This window comes from Somniosus microcephalus, chromosome 24, assembly GCF_052327205.1.
Source record: "Somniosus microcephalus isolate GS21.2 chromosome 24, FLI_Smic_1.0, whole genome shotgun sequence".
In the NCBI taxonomy this organism is placed as follows: Eukaryota; Metazoa; Chordata; class Chondrichthyes; order Squaliformes; family Somniosidae; genus Somniosus; species Somniosus microcephalus.
In genome coordinates, this window is record NC_141010.1 from 27997519 (window position 1) to 28022123 (window position 24605).

The 24605-nt window shown below is 48.3% G+C and overlaps 2 protein-coding genes across 2 annotated transcripts in view; one reads left to right on the forward strand and one right to left on the reverse strand.

Moving 5' to 3' along the window:
* LOC147101151 (uncharacterized) overlaps positions 1–24605 on the forward strand; it is a 219692-nt gene that overhangs the window by 166696 nt on the left and 28391 nt on the right. The gene's annotated exons all lie outside the window — the stretch shown is intronic.
* The window catches only part of LOC147101153 (cyclin-dependent kinase 6-like), a 45283-nt gene continuing 37297 nt past the window's right edge, over positions 16620–24605 (reverse strand). The window contains exon 7 of the mRNA XM_085966367.1: positions 16620–18511. Within this exon, the coding sequence (XP_085822493.1) occupies positions 18404–18511 (108 nt within the window). The 3' untranslated portion in view covers positions 16620–18403. The remainder of the gene's footprint in view (positions 18512–24605) is intronic.

Consider the following 24605-nt stretch of genomic DNA (forward strand, 5'->3'; position numbering starts at 1 on the left):
TTATGGCAAACGAGGTGGACAGTGCTGAAAAGAAAAGGGCCATTTTACTGAGTTGTGTGGGAGCGCCAACCTATACACGGATGAGGAATCTGCTGAGCCCGGAACGGCCAGGAGAAAAATCTTTTGACGAGTTGGTGAGTCTACTAAAGAATCATTTCAATCCGAAACCTAGTGAAATAGTACAGAGATGGAAATTCAATTCGAGGATTAGGAGGCCGGAAGAAAGCGTTACTGAGTATGTGGAGGAGCTTCGGAAGCTCGCACAGGACTGTAATTTTGGAAATGTGCTCACAGTCATGTTAAGGGACAGACTAGTATGCGGAGTTAACGACGACAGTATACAGCAAAGGTCGCTGTCAGAAGAAGGATTAACGTTTGAGACGGCACTTAAAAAAGCACAAGCCATGGAGATGGCTAACAAGGACATTAAGGACTTAAACAGTATGAGCAAGGAGAAATGGAGTAAACCAGTGGGAGGAGCTGTTTTCAAGATGGAAGCTGGCGCGAAAAGTCCACCAGTCGGGGTTGGGGATTGCTACCGATGTGGCGGGACGAGCCATTATGCAAAGGACTGCAGGTTTGCAAAAACAAAGTGCCACAATTGTGGAAAAATAGGGCACTTAAAGAAAGTCTGTAAAAGGGCAGTGAGTGAGAGAAGCAGTGCTAAAGGGGCAAAGCATGAAAAAGGGGGGAGGGAGAAGTACACAAAGCGGGCAAATTACATACAAGAGGAGGAAGAGTCTAGTGAGTCTAGTGAGGAGGTTTTCACTGTATACAGTATAGACACTTCAAGGCCCAACGTACCCCCTCTCACTCAGTATTTGATAGTGAACGGAGGTCAAGTAAAGTTTGAGATTGACACCGGATGTAGTGTAACCATAATGTCGCAGACTGAGTACGCCAAGCTATGGGGGGAAGCAAAAGTACCAGAGCTAGGTACATGCCCCATTAGTCTCAAAACCTACACAGGACAGAAGGTGGACATTTTGGGGGCGGCCGAAGTACAAATGGAACACAAAGGAGTCACCAAAGAGCTTACGGTGGTAGTGGTAGCAGGGTCAGGGCCAAACCTGTTAGGGTGAGGGTGGATCAGTGAGTTGAGTGTGTACTGGCAGGCAATGAATAAAATGGAGGACAGTACAGAGGCACTGCAAGAAGTGCTGATGAAGCATGAGTTAGTGTTCAAGGATGAACTGGGCACCTTAAGGGGAGCCACAGCCAAGATTCATGTAGCCAGTGATGCCACGCCTCATTTCTTTAAACCAAGGTCGGTACCTTTTGCAATGAAAACCAAGGTTGAGGCGGAACTAGATCGCCTGCTAAAGGACAAAATAATAGAACCAGTGAAATTTTCAGACTGGGCAGCACCAATAGTCCCGGTATTGAAGCCCGACGGTAACGTAAGGGTGTGTGGTGACTATAAGTTAACAGTGAACAGAGTATCATCACTGGAACAGTACCCCATTCCGAGAATGGAGGACATGTTAACATCGCTCGCTGGGGGAGAAAGATTCAGCAAACTGGACATGACTCATGCGTATCAGCAGATATTGCTAGATGAAGAATCAAAAAAGTTTGTCACGGTGAACACGCACAAGGGGCTGTTCACGTATGCCAGGTTACCATTTGGTGTCAGTTCTAGCCCAGCAATATTCCAACGGACTATGGAGGGCATTCTGCAGGGCATTCCAAAGGTGGCCGTGTACTTAGATGATATTCTGCTAACAGGAAGTGACGATCAGGATCACTTAAAAACACTGGACAGAGTGCTACAGCGGCTGGAAGAGGCGGGACTACGCCTGAAACGGAGTAAGTGTAGTTTCATGGAGAAGGAAGTTACATTCCTGGGACATCGGGTGGATGCCACAGGCCTCCATCCATTACCAGGGAAAGTGCGGGCAGTGCAGGATGCACCGGCACCTGTAAAGTCTGTAGGTATTATGGCGAATTAATACACAGACTACAAGAGTAACTTTAACAGGACTTTACTATTCGAAGGTCAGGGCGAATCTGCCCAATAAATCCTGACACAGCACTTATATACCGGTGTGGTCACCGTCGGTATTACAGTATACAGCAGCCAAGATAAAGTAGTGCCACACCTAAAATAGTTCTCTTAAAGGTGGACGGTTACATACAATAGTTCTCTTAAAGGTAGAACAGTTACATACACTACAATCCTCCCTTTTTAGCTTACAACATACTTATTCCCCATTAACATAACATTATAACATATATACAACTTATGCAAAACAGTTCACAGATTCAGTCTCTCTGGAGGCTTCCTGACTCTGTCCGGATAACGCCTCGGTGGTGTAGTAGTTTTCGGCGGGGTAGTAGGTTCTTCTGACAAGGTCGATTCGGCTTGAAGGACAGTGTCAGGTTCATCTGATTCCAGTATTACCAGATCGGAGGTAGGTGCTCTGGGTATCTCTGCTTCAACATTAGCCGTGTAAGGTTGTGGCGTAGGTTGATCCTTTGTGGATGACCCTATGATCTGGTCAACATGGCGCCTTATTATGCTGTCACCAATGTCCACAGTATACATCAGCGGCCCTAGCCTTTTCCCAATAGTTCCAGGCTGCCATTTCTCGGTACGGTAGTCCCGGGCCAAAACTTGTTGACCTATCTGAAAGGATCTAGTTGGCCTTTCATTCATGCCCTGAAATTGCCGGTTCTCTACGTCCCTTCTGACGTTTGGCTTAATCAAATCCAGCCGGCATCTTAGTCTTCTATTGAAAAACATCATGGCGGGAGTTTGGTTTGTGACCGCATGTGTTGCATTCCTGTACGCCAACAAGAAGTTATCTACCTTATGTTGTAGGTTGATGTCTTCATTACCCATGGCCTTTATGGCCTTCTTGAAGGTCTGGACAAACCTTTCAGCTAATCCATTGGTGGCAGGATGGTATGGGGCTGACGTGTAGTGCTTGACCCCATTCCTTTTTAAGAACTTCCTGAATTCTTCGGACACAAATTGCGGTCCATTATCAGAACAGATCTGTTCCGGCAGCCCATTCCTGGCAAATATGGTCCTTAATACTGTGATGGTTTTTTCCGTGGTGGTGGAGGACATCTTTATTACCTCCGGCCACTTGGAGTGTGCATCCACCGCGATTAGAAACATTGAGTCCATAAATGGACCAGCAAAGTCGACGTGTACCCTTTGCCAAGGAGATGAGGGCCACTCCCATGGATGCAGAGGAGCTTGTGGTGGCGCGTTTTGGACCTTCTGGCATCCTAGACAGCTCTTGGTTATTTCTTCGATGTCTCCATCAATACCTGGCCACCACACAAACGCTCTTGCTAGGTTCTTCATTTTCACTCCACCCAGATGCCCCTCGTGAAGCTCCTTTAGCACCTTCTGCTGAAGTTTGGGTGGAATCACCACTCTAGATCCACACATCAAGGTTCCTCGGCACACTGACAGCTGTTCTTTTCTTTGCGAAAATGCGGGCAGCGTTGGTTCGCCATGTGCTGGCCATCCCTCCACTGTTAAATCGTAGACTCGTGAGAGAGTCGGGTCATTTCTTGTTTCATTTTCGATCATCGAATTTGTTACTGGCAGACATTCCACTATGGATGAGTGGAACATCTCTACCGGGTCCACTGTAGCCGCCTCTTCTACTACTGGCAACAGTAGGCGCGATAACCCATCAGCATTTCCATGCTGTTTGGACCTTTTGTATTCGATGTCATATTGGTGTGCCCCAAGTAACACGGACCACCTCTGTAGCCTTTGCGCTGTCATAGTGGAAACGGCCTTGTTAGGGTTGAATATGGACACCAACGGCTGGTGGTCTGTCAGTAATGTGAACTTCTTGCCCTGCAGGTAATGATTGAATTTCTTTACTCCCCACACAAGGCTGAGGGCCTCCCTATCTATCTGAGCATAATTTCGCTCAGCGGAGGTCAATGATCGGGACGCAAATGCGACTGGCCTTTCCGAGCCATTTGGTAACTTGTGTGAAAGTACTGCTCCAATTCCATAAGGGGAAGCATCACAAGCTAGACGAAGAGGTAACGTTGGGTTGAAATGAGCCAACACTTCCTCAGAGGTAATCAACGCCTTGCTTCTGCGAAAGGCCTTCTTACAGTCCTCGTTCCACTTCCATGGTACTTCTTTCCGCAACAGAGCATTCAGCGGATGCAGCACCGTGGATAGATTTGGCAGAAACTTGTGGTAATAATTAATCAACCCCAGAAACGATCTCAACTGTGATACATTTTCCGGAGCGGGGGCCTTCACGACAGCTTCTATCTTGTCAGGTGACTTGTGCAGCCCCTCTTGGTCAATGACATGACCGCAGTACGAGATCCGTTTCTGGAAGAACTCACATTTCTGGCGATTAACTCGAAGGCCATATTCCTTCAACCTGGTGAGCACCAGTTTCAAATTTGTGAGGTGTTCCTCCTCGTCTTCTCCCGTAATCAGGATATCGTCCAAGTAACACTGCGTGCTTGGAATACCCTGTAAGACCTGCTCCATGGCCCTCTGCCAAATTGCTGGAGCCGAAGCTACTCCAAAAACCAGTCTATTATAACGATACAAGCCTCTGTGCGTGTTGATTGTGAGATACTGGCGCGACTCTTCCTCAACTTCCATTTGTAAGTATGCTTGTGCCAGGTCTATCTTGGTGAAGTGTTTCCCGCCAGACAATGAAGCAAAGATATCCTCAATCCGCGGAAGTGGGTATTGTACCGTGTGAAGCACCGGATTAACTGTGATCTTGAAGTCTCCGCAGATGCGGACCTTTCCCGGTCCCCCTGGCTTGTTACTTGATGAAGACTTCATGACGGGAACAATGGGCGTGGCCCACTCACTCCAGTCCACCTTAGACAGTACCTCTGAACGTTCAAGCCCTTCCAGTTCTGCCTCCACAGCAGGTCGTATCGCGTAAGGTACCGATCTGGCTTTGAAAAATTTTGGGCTTGCATGTTCTGCAATCTTGATTTTTGCTTTAATTCCTCTCAGTGTTCCCAGTCCTTGCTGGAATACCTCTTTAGCTTCGTCCAATATTCTGGACAACCGTTCAGGTTTGACATCTTCCTTTCCGGAATCTACCGTCATTGTGTTTAGTGAATGCCAGTCTATCTTTATTTTCCTGATCCACTCCCGTCCCAGAAGTGGTGGACCTCCCTTGGGCAGCACATGCATGTCCATCCCTTGGTGATCTTTGTCCTTGTATCTCACCTTGACTTTTATCTTTCCGATGGGGTATACTTTGTGCCCCGTGTATGTCTGCAATACTATCTCCGTATCCCGTAGGGGAATATGTTTGAATAACTTTTTGTAATCTTGCTTATTCATGACCGTCAATGCCGATCCGGTGTCCACTTCCATCTTCACTTGGACTTTTGCAATCTGTAGTGTGACCCAGATAGTTTGTCGGTCAGCTTCTTTACTCACATTGTGAATCCTCAGACTACCCAGTTCCTTGCTGTTGGAGTCTGAGTCCGAATTCTGTTCATCTGGACTCTTCCCAGTCACCTTATGTACCTTTCTGTACTTCTTCTGCGGTGACTTATTATTGCTGGTCTTCTTTCCTGACCGGCATACCTTAGCTATGTGACCAAGCTTGCCACATTTTCTACATTCCTGGTTTTTAAACCAGCATTGGTTCTGGTCGTGTGTTGTCTTCCCACAACGATAACATTTTGTTGTACCCGAAGTCATTTGATCCACACTGAGTACCGCTGTCTTCCGCTGCATTTCCGCCGTGCCTCTCGCTGCGGCTTCGTGCGATGCTGCAATAAGGACAGCCTTATCAAGTGTAAGATCGTTCTCTTCGAGCAGTCGTTTTTGTGTTCCTTCCTTCGACATCCCGCACACGAACTTGTCTCTCAGTGCCTCTGTCAGATTTACCCCAAACTGACAGTATTTTGCTAGCCTACGCAGTTCAACCAGGTACTCCGCGTTGCTTTCCTCTTTTCGTTGCGTTCTCACGTAAAATTTAGATCGTTCCGCTAACATCAGCGGTGCAGGGTTAAAATGATCCTTCAGGACAGCAACAATATTAGCGAAAGACTGATCCGCCGGTTTAGCTGGTGATAGAAGATGCTTCAATAACCCGTATGTCTTCGCACCCATTGAGTTTAGCAAGGTTAGAGCTTTGTCATAATTTGCTATCTTATTGACCTTACAATATATCTCGATGCGTTCTACATACGTGGCCCAATCTTCCACATCGGAATCGAAACCGTTGATGTTACTACGCTTAGGCATCTTCACACTCTTCCTGAGAAACAACAACGAAATGTTTCTTTAACTTTTTTTTTCAAAATGGCGGTTTCCCGCGCTTCTGTCTTCTTCCCCGCCTACTGGCGGCTTCCCGCGTTTCTTCCCCTGGCGGGAGGGGTAAGCTTTTCCCTCGGGCGACGACCGCTGGCTTTCGGGGTTCGCAGCCTGCGCGTCGGCTTCAGTGCTTTCCTTGTTCCCTTTTCTCGGCAGGGCAACCGGTGCTGGGTACAACCCGTTGACGGCGAACAGTTTCAGCCGCTGGGCTGGATCTCGCTCAGTCTCCCTCGCTCGGGCTCTGTCTCTCCCGCTCGCTCGGGCTCTGTCTCTCCCTCAGCGGCTTCCAATCGCGCCTCCCAGCCCTCTCGCAGTCCGGTACTTTCCTCCCCGGCTGCGGCTGAGTTCTCCGCGATTTATTTATTTTTATATCTTCCCGCGCCTTACGATCCCGGTCGCAGCGCTTCGTGGCCTCGGTCGCTGCCCGGCCTTTTTCACTCCAATCGCGCCTCCCAGCCCTCTCGCAGTCCGGTGGTTTCCTCCCCGGCTGCGGCTGAGTTCACCGCGGTTTATTTATTTTTATATCTTCCCGCGCCTTGCGATCCCGGTCGCAGCGCCTCGTGGCCTCGGTAGCTGCCTGGCCTTTTTCGCCGGTCGCGGTCTAGCTGTCTCACGACGCCGTTGCGTCTCCCAGCCCGCTTGTACCGCGGCTTCCGTGCTCCACGCTGCCCCAGTCTCAGCACCTCTGGGCCCGACTTCTGTCCGGCTCCTTTCCCCCCTGACCGTGGTCGAGTTCACCGCCCTTATCCTCCGTTTATTTTTTTATTTTTTTCCCTTTACTCACAGTCACCGTGGCCGACTTGCTTCTCGTGCTGATCGGCTCACTCACCACCGTGGCAGAAGGGACAATCAGTGCCTGTTACTGATGGAAGGCTTCGTGTCTGAATTCTTCCTTCTTCCTTGCTCTGCAGACTCGAGTTTTCTCTCAGCAGAACGACGAGGGCGGGTGCCTCTTCTCGACGCTCGTTAACTGCTTCGGAAGTATTGTTGCCGCAGGGTAAGATCGAACTCGTCGCCACTGTAAAGTCTGTAGGTATTATGGCGAATTAATACACAGACTACAAGAGTAACTTTAACAGGACTTTACTATTCGAAGGTCAGGGCGAATCTGCCCAATAAATCCTGACACAGCACTTATATACCGGTGTGGTCACCGTCGGTATTACAGTATACAGCAGCCAAGATAAAGTAGTGCCACACCTAAAATAGTTCTCTTAAAGGTGGACGGTTACATACAATAGTTCTCTTAAAGGTAGAACAGTTACATACACTACAGCACCCACCTCAGTGACTGAACTGAAAGCCTATCTAGGGCTCCTGAATTATTATAACCGGTTTCTTCCAAACTTATCGATGCTGCTGGCACCCCTGCACAAACTGCTGAGAAAGGAGGAGCCATGGCGTTGGGGGCCAGAGCAAGCGAAAGCGTTTCAGCAGTCAAAGGAGCTACTTCAGTCCAGCAGGGTGTTAGTGCATTACGACGAGAAGAAGGAGCTGATAATGTCCTGCGACGCATCACCCTATGGAGTGTGTAGGGGGTTTCTCTTGCTCGTTCTGGTCTCCTACCAGGCTTCGTGCAATAATTACCCTTGAGTGGTTCGACCCACTCTTCCTTACGGTTCTAGACCTTGGACTTAGGTGCAGGGAACTGTAGTGCAGAGAAAAACTCAATGGACCAGGTTGAATAGCACGAAATGGAGGCTTTTATTATAAAACAGTTTGCAGCATTGTAAAATACATGTCATAAGCACAGATCAAAGTAACTACAAGCATGCACATATCTATAAACTTAACTCTATGGAAATGGGGAACACACGGCACATCGTAAAAGGGGAAACACATTACGATTACCCTTAACCCCCTCCCCAGACCTAAACTAAGTTTCGACTTGAGGAACTCGGGATCATGCTCACCACTTTCAGATTCGCAAAAAGGGGTTTGCAGCCTTTTGGCACAGCTTTCCGTCGTCACGTGGATTTGGAAACTTCTGGCGCAGTTTGTTTTTTTACGCGATGGAGCAGCAGATACAGTCTTGATGAGCGCTCGTCATGGATGAATCCGTTAAACCTGTGTTACCTTTACTGAAAGGCTGATGGGGAATTGGATGCACCTTGGAGACTCTGCTACTGATGTGATGTTGTAGAATTGCACACGGGAGGTTCCTGGTCGAATGGGATGTTGAGGCACTGGAGTGCTAGGCCCGGAGTGTCCTTTTCTCCGGCCTGGATCGTCAGTTTTCCGAGGGTGTCTTCTCCTTCGGCCTGGGTCGTCGATGATCTCCCGACAAAAGTACCCGGGCCACCCTCGTCGTCTTCCCGTCGTAGCCGGGCCTTGCCTGGCCGAGCTGGCTTCCGAGCCGAAGTCTTCTCGTCGTCTTCCGTTCCGCACCGAAGTTACGAATCGTACTGAAGAAATGAATTGTGAATCGTAGCGGTCGAGGTGAAGCGAAGCGTAATCGTAGTCGTAATCCGGTACTGATGGACTTTTCGAATCCATAGTTATACCCTTTTGGGACAGTCTTATCTCCCGCCAAATCATAGTCCTGTCTTTGTAATATTTTTGGCGGGCAGAAATCTCTGCAGGGGCGCTTTGTCTTGTAACGGGAGCCGGTGATAGCTTAACTGGCCTTCCTGGGCCGATAATGCCTTTTACTTTGTCACCGTAACTCGGTTCGTATATTGATCGGTCTGGAGATTGCCCTTGATGGCTGTCAAACGGTTTTCCTTTGTACAGTAAATGGGTTTAAGTGTTCATTCAATTGTCCGCCCATTTCTTGATGGGCCTCATCCTGTAACCCAAGACTGTCCTGTACTTAGAATCCAATTAATATGTATGCTCAGTTCCCTGAGTTTCGTTTTCCCGATACTGGCTTTCGCGGGCTTACTGTCCTCAATCCACAAGCCTGTCTGGCTTGCAGTAACAGAAATCAAATGGTCCCAGAAACTGATCACGAGGTCCGGCGGCCATTTTGTATGCCCCTTTTATCAAGGTTTTGCTGTACAAGCTTCTTTTGGTCAATAAAACTGTCTTATTAACCCTATTTTCTTGCGTGATTATTGCTGAAAATTTCGAATCTTACAAGTGGGGGTAGTGTTGGCCCACCGCATGCCAGATGGAGCAGAAAGGCCCATCGGGTTTGTTTCACGCACGTTCACAGCTGCGGAAAAGAACTATTCACAGCTTGATAAAGAGGGGTTGGCCATTATATTTGGAGTAAAGAAATTCCATAAGTACATATATGGGAGGAAGTTTGTAATCAGTACTGACCACAAGCCTCTTATTAGCTTACTGAATGAGATGAAAGCGGTGCCTCAAATGGCATCACAGAGAATAATGAGATGGGCAGTAATACTAAGAGCCTATGAATATGTGATCACGTACAGAGCCGGCAAGGAAAACGGGAACACGGATGCTCTCAGCCGCCTGCCCCTCTCAAAATCTCCTCGCAGTACTTCCCCTGAGGAGCATGTCCTGATGCTGGATCAGGAGATCAGTCCCCTGATGACTTCAGCGCAAATCCAGGGCTGGACAGCCAAGGACCCCGTTCTGTCAAGGGTCCGTGAGTATGTGTTGAAAGGCTGGCCAGATCACCGTGAGGGACCGGAGTTCGCGCCGTACAGACAGAGACAGCACGAGCTCAGTGTCCAAGATGGATGTGTGCTATGGGGAGCACGCATCATAGTCCCAGAGCGGGGATGCTCTACTTTGATGGAACAGTTGCATCAATCACACGCAGGAATGACTAGAATGAAAGGACTGGCTAGGAGCTACCTGTGGTGGCCTAACTTGGATGCTGAAATTGAGTCAAAGGTAAAGTCATGCACTATATGTCAGGAACAGAGGAAAGCACCTGCCGGGGCACCACTCCATCCCTGGGAGTGGCCCAGCAAACCCTGGAGGAGAATTCACATAGACTATGCGGGACCTTTTATGGGCAAAATGTTTTTGGTGCTGGTTGATGCTCACTCAAAGTGGATCGATGTTTATCCAGTGAGCTCTGCAACGACTGATGCCACACTGAATTGCCTCAGGAACAGCTTCAGCACGCATGGTATTCCAGAAATGATTGTATCCGACAATGCACAGTGTTTTGTTAGTGAAGGGAGCAAAGAATTCATGGTAAGGAATGGAATCACACATGTCACCTCGGCTCCATATCACCCAGCCTCAAATGGGTTAGCCGAGCGAGCCGTGCAGACTTTTAAGGAGCTCATGAGGAAGAACTCAGATGACACCCTGGAGACCAAGCTCAATAGAGCCTTGTTTAGTTATCGTATAACAGCCCAAGCTACCATGGGGCTTTCTCCGGCTGAGTTGATGATGGGGAGAAAGTTGCGGTGCACGTTAGACCTGATATACCCAGATCTCAAAAGCAAGGTTGAGACAAAACAAACAAACCAAAAAGCGTACCATGACAAACATACTAAAGCTCGCCATTTCGCCATAGGGGACTCTGTGTACACCCGGAACTTCGGCTATGGACCTAAATGGATACCAGGACTAATCCAGGACATTACAGGACCTGTGTCGTACTCCGTGTTACTAGGGGATGGTCGAGGGGTTTGTCGGCATGTGGATCAGCTTTTCAGCCGGCAGCAGGGGGAACTGCCTCAGATGGAACAAAGGGCAGTAGAGGAGGCTGTTCCAGGACCCAGCACGGCTTATAAGGTGCCAGTGGACACTGGTACTGCCAGGCCACAGCGGGACAGAGTAAAACCAACATCAGAGACTACTCCAATCTCAAGTGCGAATGAATCAGAGAATCCACCACAAGTGGAATTAAGACGTTCACAAAGGATTCGCAAGCAACCAGAAAGACTTATACAAGCCTGTTAAATTAGTCATGGTTAGAGCATACTGGTTAATTAAAACGTAGTACCTAGTAAGGGTTATTGTTTAAGAATTGCATACAGCAATCTTAAGGGGGAGGAGTGTAGTAACCTGGGAGGTTATGAGTAACCTGATCCACCAGGTGGTGCTGTGGCAATTGCTCTCCTGAGTTAAGTCTGATCTGTACTGGTTGTACTCTTTGTTTTTGCTGCCTCATGGCAGAAGCTTTTATGTGCAAGTGTTGATTAAACCATGTTAAGGAGTTAACCGGTGTCCGTCTCCATCTATGGCCACCTCAAGATACCACACGCACGCAGGAAGCTTCCTATCGGAAATTACAGGCCATTAGGACAGATCAAAGAGGACAGTTTTAAGGAGCGTCTTAAAGGAGGAAAGGGAGGTAGAGAGGCGGAGAGGTTTAGGGAGGGAATTCCAGAGCTTAGGGCCTAGGCAGCTGAAGGCACAGCCGCCAATGGTGGAGTGATTAAAATTGGGGATGCTCAAGAGGCCAGAATTGGAGGAGTGCAGAGATCTCGGAGAGTTGTGGGGCTGGAGGAGATTACAGAGATAGGGAGGGGCGAGGCCATGGATGGATTTGAAAACATGGATGAGAATTTTAAAATCGAGGCGTTGCTTAGCTGGTAGCCAATGTAGGTCAGCGAGCACAGGGGTGATGGGTGAGCTGGACTTGATGCGAGTTAGGACACCGGCAGCAGTTTTGGATGACCTCGAGTTTACGGGAGGGTAGAACATGGGAATAGTCAAGTCTAGAGATAACAAAGGCATGGGTGAGGGTTTCAGCAGCAGATGAGGTGGGGTGGAGTCGGCCTATGTTCCGTAGGTGGAAATAGGCGGTCAGAGTGATGGCGCATATATGTGATCGGATATGACACCAATGAACACATATGAACCTTGTTATAAAGATCTGTTATAATGCTTTCCACTGTTGCTATGGCTCCTGTGCCAAGCATTCCACTTTTTCTCCTGTGTACTACATTATGTGGAATTGTGGCACTGTGGCAACAAGAGCAGGTCAGAGGCTGGGTATTCTGCGGCAAGTGTCTCACCTCCTGACTCCCCAAAGCCTTTCCACCATCTACAAGGCACAAGTCAGGAGTGTGATGGAATACTCTCCACTTGCCTGGATGAGTGCAGCTCCAACAACACTCAAGAAGCTCGACACCATCCAGGACAAAGCAGCCCACTTGATTGGCACCCCATCCACCACCTTAAACTTTCACTCCCTCCACCACCAGCGTACCGTGGCTGCAGTGTGTACCATCTACAAGATGCACTGCAGCAACTCACCAAGGCTCCTTCGGCAGCACCTCCCAAACTCACAAACACTTCCACCTAGAAGGAAAAGGGCAGCAGGCGCATGGGAACACCAGCACCTCCAAGTTCCTCTCCAAGTCACATACCATCCTGACTTAGAAGTATATCGCCGATCCTTCATCATCGCTGGGTCAAAATCCTGGAACTCCCTCCCTAACATCACCACACGGACTGCAGCGGTTCAAGAAGGCGGCTCACCACCACCTTCTCAAGGGCAATAAGGGATGGGCAATAAATGCTGGCATTGCCAGCGACGCCCTGATCCCATAAACAATTGTCTGTAGATATTCCTTGTGCAATTTAATGCATGCTCAATAACTAATTGTTGCATCCACCATTGGCAGCCATGCCTTCAGCGACCTATGCCCTAAGCTCTGGAATTTCCTCCCTAAACCTCTCCACCTCTCTCCTCCTTTAAGGTGCTCCTTAAAACCTACCTTTTTGAGTAAGCTTTTTGTCGCCTGTCCTATTGGCCTGGATTTTGCGGTGGGTAATGACGACGTACTACCAGCGTTTGCTGTTATTACCCCTCTGAAACTGACCGCAACTTCAGGATGTAGCGCACGCGCATCTAAACGAGGAAATCCTGAAGTTGTGGTCAGTCATTCACTGCTCCGACAGTCTGCACTGTAAATCTACCCCCCCCCTCACCCCACACCGACCCCTATAGCCGTCAATCAGTGAAACTGACAAAAACTTGGGCATTTCCACGGTAATTTCACTGTTAAATACCCCAATAGGTGTAACTGGGGTTTTAACAACGTATTGACTGGTAAACAAATGTTATGGCCCTGAAAAACTAATTCTTATATTTGTGGAGTGTCAAAGCTCTCCATTATGATAAAAATTGCCATTAAAAAAAAGTTTTTTTTAAGTTTGTTTGTGGTATTTCAGCTTCTACCTTATCCCCATGTGAAAGTCCCAATCTTTATTTTGCTCTCTGTAACATTTTTTAAAAAGTCCGGATAAAAGCAGCTTCTCATTGCCTGGTTTCCTGTTTGTGAGAATTTTTCAATGTGATTGGCTGCTGAGACAGCTTGTTGACGTCACTGCAGCGTTGCCATAGGAATTCCCGTGACAGAGCTCTGCAAGCAATTGAACGTCAAAAAAGGCAAACTTCTCACCCCAGAGATCCTGTGAAGCACCTTGGGATGTTTGACTACGTTAAAGGCACTATATAAATGCAAGTTGTTGTATAACCTTTTTGGTAGAATTACATATTGAATAGAATGTACAGCACAGAAACAGGCCATTCGGCCCAACTGCTCCACACGAGCCTCCTCCCACCACTCTTCATCTAACCCTATCAACATAACCTTCTAATCCTTTTGTCACTTTAATTCTCCGCTTCACTCCCACTCTGATCTCTCTGTCCTCGGCCTATTACATTGTTCCAATGAAGCTCAGCCTAAGCTCGAGGAACAGCACCTCACCTTTCGATTAGGCACTTTACAGCCTTCTGGACTCAACATCGAGTTCAACAATTTCAGATAATAATCCCTGCCCCCATTTTTCATGCAGTATGATTTTTGCCATTCCCATTTGCAACATTTTATCTTTCCTGCCTCTTACAAAAGTACAGGATGTTCTTTCAATTCCTTCCTCCCCTCCTAACCGCCCCCACCCCCCGTCTCTGCACCTGCTTAATATCTGTTACATCTCCAGCTTTTTCCAGTTCTGACGAAGGGTCCCAGACCTGAAACGTTAACTCTGTTTCTCTCTCCACGGATGCTGCCTGGCCTGCTGAGTATTTCCAGCATTTTCTGTTGTTATTTCAGATTTCCAGCACCCGCAGTATTTTGCTATTGTGTTACCTTCTAATCCTCCCTCATGTGTTTAACTAGCTTCCCCTTACACGCATCTATTCTAGTCACCTCAACTACTGTCTGTGGTAACGAGTTCCACATTCCACTCTCTGGGTAAAGAGGTTCTACTGAAAATAATCTTTTTGGAAAGAGTCAAACCTGAAGAGATTTTCTGTATGAACTCTACCTCGCCCAAGGCTGTGAGAAACAGTGGAAATTAGTTACTTCTCCACACAAATACTGCTCTGGTGCTTCATTTAACACAATGCAATTATTATCCTCTGTTTAAAAAAAAATTTGAATTGGTTCTTGTACCCATTGGACAATCCTTAATTTATTTTTTAAATTCATATTTCTTATTTTTAGGAGCAAAAGATCAGGTTGAAAAATAATGCCATAAGCATAACTAAAATTCTTTGAGTACAATGCTCTTATTTTGTTCTTGGGATGTTGGCAAGACTGCATTTATTGCCCATCCCTACTTACCGAGAAGGTGGTGGTGGGCCTTTTCCTTGAACTGCACAATCCTTCTGGTGATGGTGGTTCTATGTCTGCTTCTACTGGTGCTATTTTCAGACACTAACCCCCCACCCGCCCCCTTCCCAAATGTCGCCCTGAGGCGTTCTTGCACTTCTTGTCATAGCTGGCTCAAAAGTAGCTTTGTCAAATCTTTGAAGCGAATTGACTGCTTGTCGCTAAAACGATGACTGTTCCAGCCTTTAATTTCACTGTCAGGAGAGTTACTTTCAAACACAGTCTGCAAATGTTTAGTTGCCAGGAAAAAAACCAACGCGCATCAATTAATTTTTTTCATATTTGTCCTGAAGTTTATTTAAAGTTACTTTTTAACATAAAACTGTTTGGACAATAGCCAAGAAAAAAGGGAAAAATCCAAGAGAACACTGCGACATGCTAACACATTTTTACACACGTAAGACTTAAGGAGAATGAAGACTGTCACGTCCACGAGTAAATGTAAAAAAAAAATGTTGAATCTCCCAACTGAAAGGACTCCAAAGCCTTCACATGCCAACCGCCATTGTGGCTGAAATCCCAGCTGCCTGAGTTTGTGGCTTGGAATGTATGAAGTTGTAGGAAGTGAAATCAGGGCCTGGCCAAAGAGAAGTTGGGTAGAAAAGGAGTTCTGATTTTGAATTGGTGGACAGAACGAAACAATAAAGCTTCAAGCATCATTACACCCATAGAAATCATAATTCTTAGCAGTATACTCATTATTCCACCTGTATCTATTTTTGACTAATTAGTACTGCAGCAAGAAACCTGTTGCCTCCGCAAGATCCTGCAAATCCATTGGCAGGATAGGTGCACCAACGTCAGTGTTCTCGCTCAGGCCAACATCCCCAGCATCGAAGCTTTGACCACGCTCGATCAGCTCCGATGGACAGGTCACATCGTCCGCATGCCCGATACAAGATTCCCAAATCAAGCGCTCTACTCGGAGCTCCGACACGGCAAGAGAGCCCCAGGTGGGCAGAGGAAACGCTTCAAGGACACCCTCAAAGCCTCCTTGAAAAAGTGCAACATCACCACCGACACCTGGGAATCCCTGGCCCAAGACCGCATAAAGTGGAGGAGAAGCATCCGGGAAGGCGCCGGACACCTCGAGTCTCTTCGCCGGGAGCAAGCGGAAGCCAAGCGCAAGCAGCGCTGTCACCTCAAGCACCCCACCCACCCGCCCCTTCAACGACGGTCTGCCCCACCTGTGACAGAGACAGTAGGTTCCGCACTGGACTCATCAGTCACCTGAGAACTCATTTTTAATGTGGAAGCAAGTCATCCTCGGTTCCGAGGGACTGCCTAAGAAGGAGAAGAAACCTGTAAATTTTTAAACAATTGTTATGAACAACACGAAGGATTCAAGCCTTTTTAACTCTTTTTGGTTTTAAGCATCGGGGAGTCTGAGATTAATTTACCACCGTGTGCCGGTTTTGTACTTGGTAAATCTGTACCTTGTAGGAAAACCTCGCGTTAGTTTATTGCATTTGAAAATATAAGCTGCACAAATCCAATAGTCAGAATGAATTCGGGGGGTCAATACCCTTTGACAAACCCTGCACTGCACGCTCAGCATGCTTCCACTATCGGCAAACATCTTTATGTATTTAACACATGCTTTATACATAGCAATGGGATATGGCCCCACCGAACTCCCCCCCACCCCCCATTACCTTTCCACTAAGAATGATTTGGTTGCTAAGTATGTCACAAGGAGCAATGCAAACATTTTACAGAGCTGCCGATTTGTAAGAGAAGGTTATTTGATAAATGATGTGCTGTTTTCCAGTATAGATATGCTCATTTCCCCCCCCCCCCCCAACCCAATGCATATTCAGCCGGGACTCTGACATCTTTGGCGGTCTACATTCTGCCAATTTGGATGAGTTTGGTAGAGTTTTTCTTCTCTCCTCCAAGAGAAACTGTTGTTGACTTCTTCCTCCCTCTCTCGAGCTCAGGCTGTTGATATTCCCCATCACTGGCCCAGCTGAGACTAGTTAACTCAGCCCAGAGCAGAGATTAAACTTGGCATCTTCCTGCTCTCCAGGACTCAGTTCTACACTGAGCCTCTAGCGACGCTCTCCACACAAGTAGTTCATAAAATTTATGTTTTCACATTAAAAAAAATACTCGTGTACAGCAACTACACACAAGATGGCGCCGTCCAATCTTACTGAACTTACAACTGCTCTGTGACTTCCTCTCAAAGCTTCGGCTTGATTATCCAGAATCTTTTATATATTAAAAAAAACACACATTCAGGACAGTATCATGGACATTAATAATATGAATCGCTCTTCAGCCAGAACTTCAAAATGGCAAAAACAAATACCTAAAATATTAGTGAAGAAAAACTGGCCCTGAAACTCCTCAGGGGAAACTTTTGGGAGTGGAACATGACTGCAGCATCTTACTGAGGCACGAGTGTCCTGGCTCCACCAATCATTATGTGATCGACCGCTCTGAGATTGTTTGCAGTAGGGCCATCCAGCTTTTAAATTTTAAATCCCCCCCCGCCAACAAGGGGCCCTTAGCAACACTGACTGGGGGGAAATTCATTGTATGTCTTATTCCATCATTTCAATGGCAGCGTAATACTCCTGCCTCACCGTCTGATAAGTGGAGTAAGGGGATGAACTCGGCATAACAGGGTCTCAAGTTTTGCTCCCACCTGCCCAGAAAGTGCTTCATTTGCAGCCTTAGGGAAATTCAGCCTCCCTATATTTACACGTACTGTAAGTGTGAACCGTGTGTGTGTGTGTGTGTGTGTGTGTGTGTGTGTGTGGGGGGGGGATTACGGATAATCTATTGGCGCACTGCTATATAACACAGCTGTGCCTGTTACTTATTTTCCATAAATCTTTCGTCCCTGATATATTCTCCATTTTTCGATAAGATGAACTTTCTTATTTGCTTACTGAAGCGGGCTGACGTCACTCACTTTCCTCGTGGTGTGAAGGCCCTAAAAAAAAAACACATTTCAGTTCTATCTTAGTCTTTAAAAAAAAAAATGATACTATTGACCCCAGTTCTTTAAGTCTGTGCTATACAAAGCCGGCAGGAGTCCGACTTCCTCACAGTTGTCACTTTTGTTGTATTTGCTGCTCACTTTCAGGGTAAAAAACTGACACCGTTCAAAGGTCGGTCAGCCGCTGGCACCGATGCACTGATAACAAAAAGTACTTGCGGCTCTTCAGATTACCATACGGCACTCAAAGCGAACGCTATTAATAAGCATAGCGCACTATTAATGATAACACACTGTGTCTCAGCGACGACCTTGTATCATCCAAAACTAAAACCCAAAAGATTAGCACTCAAGACATCGGGATTTTTCTTCACTTGCAACGATTCATTTCTTGCAGCGTTTCAAAAGAAAGAAAAAGAAAAGACTTGTAATTATGTGGCGCCTTTCACGACCTCAGGACGTCCCAAAGCTCTTTACAGCCAATGAAGTACTTTTGAATTGTAGTCGCTGTCTGTAATGTAGAAAACGATGTCACTATTGTACACGCCCAATAGTTCGCAGTCACACTTCTTCTCCCTATTATTTCTGCAGGCGGTGTGGATTTTAATTGCGGAGCTGTGCCTGCTTTCAGTTCAACACAACGCGCTCTCCTGTTCATTCGTGATTGCAGACCTCAAATTGTTCTGGCGTATCATTAAAGTACGAATGGGCAAGTGCCTCGTAGGTGGAAGTCCTTCGGTCGGGACTGAAGTGGAGGCATTTCTGAAAAAGGAGAGAATTAATGTGACCCGTTTGGGGGGGGAAAAAAAAGCAAGGAGGATAAAATTGGCAAACCTTAATCACAGCTAAAGATTAAAAGTCATTTTCCTCACAAAGCTAATGTCGGAAATAGTTTAGTATCAAAAGCAATAACATGTAATGCATTTTGGAACCACTTGGAGCTTAATGGAAGGAAAGGCTTCTATTTTTATATAGTGCCCATCATGTCCGCAAAGCAAATTACCTTCGAATTGTAGTCACTGTTGTACAGGCAAATGCGGCCACCAATCTGCGCACAGCAAGATCCCACAAACAGCAATGAGACGAATGATCAGTTCATTTGTTTTGGTGCTGCTGGGTGAGGGATAATTGTTGTGCAGGTCACCGGGGGACCTACCCTGCTTCGAACAGTGCCCTGGGATCTATATTGCCCGCTTCTGATGGTGCCCCGTCTTAAAGTCTCCTCTAAGCCCTCAGCCTCGATGATGTGCTCAAGCCTCAGAGTACGGCTTAATCCATGACCTTTTTTCTTCATTCAGAGGTGAGGCTCAGCCAAGCTGATCGAGATACAGGTAATCAAATTCTCCATGTATCCCATGAGCTTCTGTTTGACTGAGGTCACTGGGATCCCATTTGTAGAATGCACAGGAATGGTCTTGATCGAATAATGTAGATTTTAATATTAAGACTGAAGCAGTTCACTCTACTATCTTTGTGGGAAGGGAGTTTTACCGCTGATTAATTAGTTGGGAGAGTCCATAATGGTGCAAATTGCACAATGTCCGTCGGTAGAGATGGATTCAATGGGCAGGCTGGCTGTTTCTTGTTTCACACATGATTCTTATTAAGTAAGATTTCAGAGCACAGAAATTGTTAAATTCTTCGATAATTTTGGGCTCAACGTAATATTCCATCGTAAAAATTCTGTATTAATTTCTAAAACCATAACCTTGCTTAATAAAGAAATCTTAATTCTTTGGAAAAGCCTCGCTAATCTTACAGCAGCAGGGAGTTTCAATATTGAGAGGTTTTCATTACTGTCTGCCCTCTGGCCAATTCAGTGACTTGAGGCTTGTTGCGAGATGGTAAACATGTAAAACCTGCTAATTGATCATTTTGGAAGTGGGAATGTAAAAAGAGCCAAGTTATGTGATCAACAGGAAAGAGGTGTTTACTTGCTGAAAAGTAAGCAATGTTGATGAGAAATCTAGAGCAGTCTGCTTCTGGTGGCTGATTTAGAAACTCTACCCCCGCCCACTTCTAATCTCCTCCCGTCTCCCCTAAATGCTGAGGTACAATTCCAATGGTGCCCTCCTGTACATTGCACAAGTGTCCATTTTGCATATGACAGCCTAGACAGAGTGTCGATAGACTAATTGACTATGAAAATGCAGGGTCACTGTGAGGTATAATGCTGGGTCACCGTGAGGGATAATGCTGGGTCACCGTGAGGTATAATGCTGGGTCACTGTGAGGTATAATGCTGGGTCACTGTGAGGTATAATGCTGGGTCACCGTGAGGGATAATGCTGGGTCACCGTGAGGTATAATGCAGGGTCACTGTGAGGTATAATGCTGGGTCACCGTGAGGTATAATGCTGGGTCACTGTGAGGTATAATGCTGGGTCACTGTGAGGTATAATGCTGGGTCACCGTGAGGTATAATGCAGGGTCACTGTGAGGTATAATGCTGGGTCACTGTGAGGTATAATGCTGGGTCACCGTGAGGTATAATGCTGGGTCACTGTGAGGTATAATGCTGGGTCACCGTGAGGTATAATGCAGGGTCACTGTGAGCTATGTTGTCATTCAATGTCCAGCTGTTTACTTTTCAACAGGGGTCAAGGGCTACTAGACAATGAACAGGAGTTGAGCCTTCCTTAGTCTGGGACACTGGCCAAATGTAGTGCTCCTATGATTGCCCTAGTGAATATTGGCCAACACGTGAGACCAGAGCCTGAACATGGGACGTTACCGGCCCACATGGTTCAGTACCACAGTTCAGGATCTTACAAATTCTTATATTAGAAACAAATTTGCTGCCTAAGTAAGTTTTCACTATCTGTTTCCACCTTTATATTTTGCCTTTAGTAACAATTCTGGTGAATGTTTTAGACCAGTAAAGTTCCTGCAACAGTGTGCTTTAAATATTCCTCTGTATTGGCTGTCAAGGTGAAGCTGCTGCTGCAGGAGACACAGGGCCTGATTTTCCTCCGAGTCTTTACGCCGGTCTAAGTTTCGCAGGGTGGGGCCCCTGCCTGCGCTCCAGGCCCGAGCTACTTTCCTGGGGTCAGGTTCATCTTAATATCTTCGGCGGGCTCCTGGGGGGGGGGGGGAGATTTATACTTGCCTCAGGGGAAAGGAGGGAAATCACTATTGTAGGCCTCAGAAGCCTGTAGCAGTGAGGTGTGATGAAATATTTCCATTCATCACTGCCTGTGACTGAGATCGGTTTCAGTGTCATTTCCCTTCCCCCAGACCTCATTGTATTGTGTACTGGAATGTGCTGTATTGTATACTGGAATGTGCTGTGTGTAGGGCTCCGCCCATACCTGGCCCCGTTTGTAAGCTAGCTTCAGTCTAGCCACAGTCTCCAGAAGGACGACATCTCTCTCGCTTACGTGTTTCGTTCTAAGTTAATAAAAGCCTTGTTTTGTTCTGCTACCTTCGAGTCTCGGAATTATTGAGGCACATCAATTTTATTAACTTATTTTCAACACTATGGATCAACTCCTGAAACCCGAACGTTTGGATTTGGATCAACATGCTCCGGACGCATCAGCACGCTTCGGACACTGGTTTGAGTGTATGGAATTCTTCCTGGACAATTCCGCAGCCGTCAAAGACGCTACGGACGCTGCGAGGATGAGACTCGGAATTCTGCGGAATTGGGTAAGCCACCGGGTTTACCCCCTCATCCAAGACGCCGAGACGTACCTGGCCGCCTGCGACATCTTAAAGGCGCATTACCAGCAGCCTACGAATGAGGTGTATGCTAGGCACCTGCTCGCCATCCGCGCACAGCGACCTGGGGAATCGGTGGAGGAGTTCCTAAGCACCCTGAAAATGCTTGGCAAAGACTGCAAGTGCCGAGATGTAAAAGCCGCAGTGTACACTGACGAGCTTGTTCGCGATGCCTTCATCACAGGCCTCAGCTCCACTTACATCCGGCAAAGACTGCTGGAAAAAACGGGGTTGGACCTGAAACAGGCTGCGGACACCGCGCGATCCCTGGATGTGGCCCAGAGAAACTCGGACGCCTACTCTTCAGCCCGCGCCGTCCACGCTGCCACGTGTGCACCGAGGGCGCCGCCATCTTGGAAGGCATCTTCCCCGCCCGACAGCCCGACACCGGCTGGGCCCCGCTCTCCCCCCAGAAGCCCTACGACAGCCGCGACGCGTCAGGGACCCAACTGCTACTTCTGCGGGCAGCCAAAGCACACCAGAAACCTGTGCCCGGCGAAAGGCACCACCTGCTTTAAGTGCGGTAAGAAGGGGCACTTCGGGAAGGTGTGCAGAGGGAACCCCGCCGGAAAACCAACCGCCGGAAAACCCACCACCGCCGCGTGTGCGCCGTGGGAGCGGCCATCTTGGACGCCATCTTGCCCGACCTCGTGGGGTCCGCCATCTTGTGAGCAGACAGCGTGGATGCCATCTTGTATCGATCAGGGCCCTACAGTGGCATCGGTCACAGTGGACCAGACCAGGCCGCACCCGCTATCCAGATCAATGGTGGACATCGAGGTAAACGGGTGCCGGGTTAAATGCTTAATTGACAGTGGAAGCACGGAGAGCTTTATCCACCCAGAACTGGCACAACAACTCTCCCTAAAGGTGGTCCCTACTCAGGGTACCATCTCTATGGCTGACAAAACCCAGACATCGACCATTCTGGGTTACTGCACGGTACAATTGTGCGTTAACGGAACTGTATATGATAATTTTAAAGTATTAATCATGAAGAACCTATGTGCGAGCGTGATCTTGGGCCTGGATTTCCAGTGCAACCACCAAAGCATCACGCTCAAGTACGGTGGGTCCCGGCCGCCCCTCACAGTGTGCGGTCTGGCTACCCTGAAGGTAAAGCCGCCTTCGCTATTCGCGACCCTTACCCCTAACTGCCGGCCAATAGCGACCAAAAGCAGGAGGTACAGCTGGGAGGACAGGCGGTTTATCGCGACCGAGGTAGACAGGCTCCTGAAAGAGTGCATTATTGAACGCAGCAACAGCCCGTGGCGCGCCCAAGTGGTAGTGGTAAGGGGTAGCGAGAAGAAACGGATGGTGATCGACTATAGTCAAACGATCAACAGGTACACCCTACTAGACGCCTACCCGCTACCCCGCATATCAGAAATGGTGAACCAAATCGCCCAATACCGGGTGTTCTCCACCATCGACCTCAAGTCAGCGTACCACCAGCTCCCTATCAGACCAGAGGACCGCCCGTACACCGCCTTCGAGGCGAACGGACGCCTCTACCAATTCCTCAGCGTCCCCTTTGGGGTGACGAATGGGGTCTCGGTCTTCCAGAGGGAGATGGACCGCATGGTCGCTTGCAGGCAACCTTCCCCTACCTCGACAACGTCACCATCTGCGGTCACAACCAGCAGGATCACGACTCGAACCTCGAGAGGTTCCTGAAAACCACACAAAAACTCAACCTCACCTACAACGAGGACAAGTGCGTTTACAACACCACGCGCCTCTGCATACTAGGCAGCGTGGTGGAGAATGGGGAAATCGGACCAGACCCCGACCGATTGCGCCCCCTACGGGAGCTGCCCCTGCCCAACACTCCCAAAGCCCTGAAAAGGTGCCTGGGGTTATTTTCTTATTATTCCCAATGGGTCCCCAACTACTCCGACAAAGCCCGCCCCCTCTTGAAAGCATCCTCTTTCCCGCTCTCTGCTGAGGCCCACGCCGCCTTCAAAAGCATTAAGCAGGATATTGAGCGGGCCACGCTACAGGCAGTGGACGAGAACACTCCATTTCAAGTGGAAAGTGATGCGTCTGACTTCGCCTTGGCGGCCACCCTCAACCAGGCGGGGCGGCCCGTAGCTTTCTTCTCGAGGACCCTCCAAGGGCCCGAGATCAGACACTCCTCCGTGGAAAAGGAGGCCCAAGCCATCGTGGAGGCAGTGCGCCACTGGCGCCACTACCTAGCCGGCAAACGCTTCACCCTACTTACCGACCAGCGGTCGGTAGCGTTTATGTTCAATAATAAACAGAGGGGGAAGATTAAAAATGATAAGATTCTTAGGTGGCGGATCGAGCTCTCCACCTTCGAGTACGACATCATTTACCGGCCAGAGGCCCTTAACGAATCCCCTGACGCCCTCTCACGAGGGATGTGTGCCAGCGCCACCGGGGGTCGGCTACAGACCCTCCACAACGACCTCTGCCACCCAGGGGTCACGCGGCTGTTCCACTTCATAAAGTCCCGTAACTTACCCTACTCGATTGAGGAAGTTCGGTCCCTGACCAGGAACTGCCGCACTTGCGCTGAGTGCAAGCCTCGGTTCTACCGCCCAGATAGAGCCCACTTAATCAAAGCTACGCGGCCCTTTGAGCGGCTCAGCTTAGATTTCAAGGGCCCCCTCCCGTCCGTCGACCGCAATGTTTACTTCCTGAACATTGTGGACGAATACTCCCGGTTCCCATTCGCCTTCCCCTGCCCAGACATGACCAGCGCCACGGTCATTAAATGCCTCAACAGCCTGTTCTGCCTGTTCGGTATGCCGAGCTACATCCATACGGATAGGGGGGGCATCCTTCATGAGTGAAGAGCTACGCCAGTACATGCTGTCCAGGGGGATCGCCATGAGCCGTACCACCAGCTACAACCCCCGGGGTAACGGCCAAGTGGAGCGAGAGAACGGGACAGTATGGAAAGCAGTCACTCTAGCTCTAGGGACCAAGGGCCTCCCTATCTCCCGCTGGCAGGAAGTCCTCTCGGATGTGCTCCATTCGATACGGTCGCTATTGTGTACGGCCACTAATACCACGCCTCATGAACGAATGTTTGTCTTTCCCCGGAAATCCACCTCAGGCGTATCCATGCCGTCATGGCTCTCCACCCCAGGTCCGGTACTCGTGC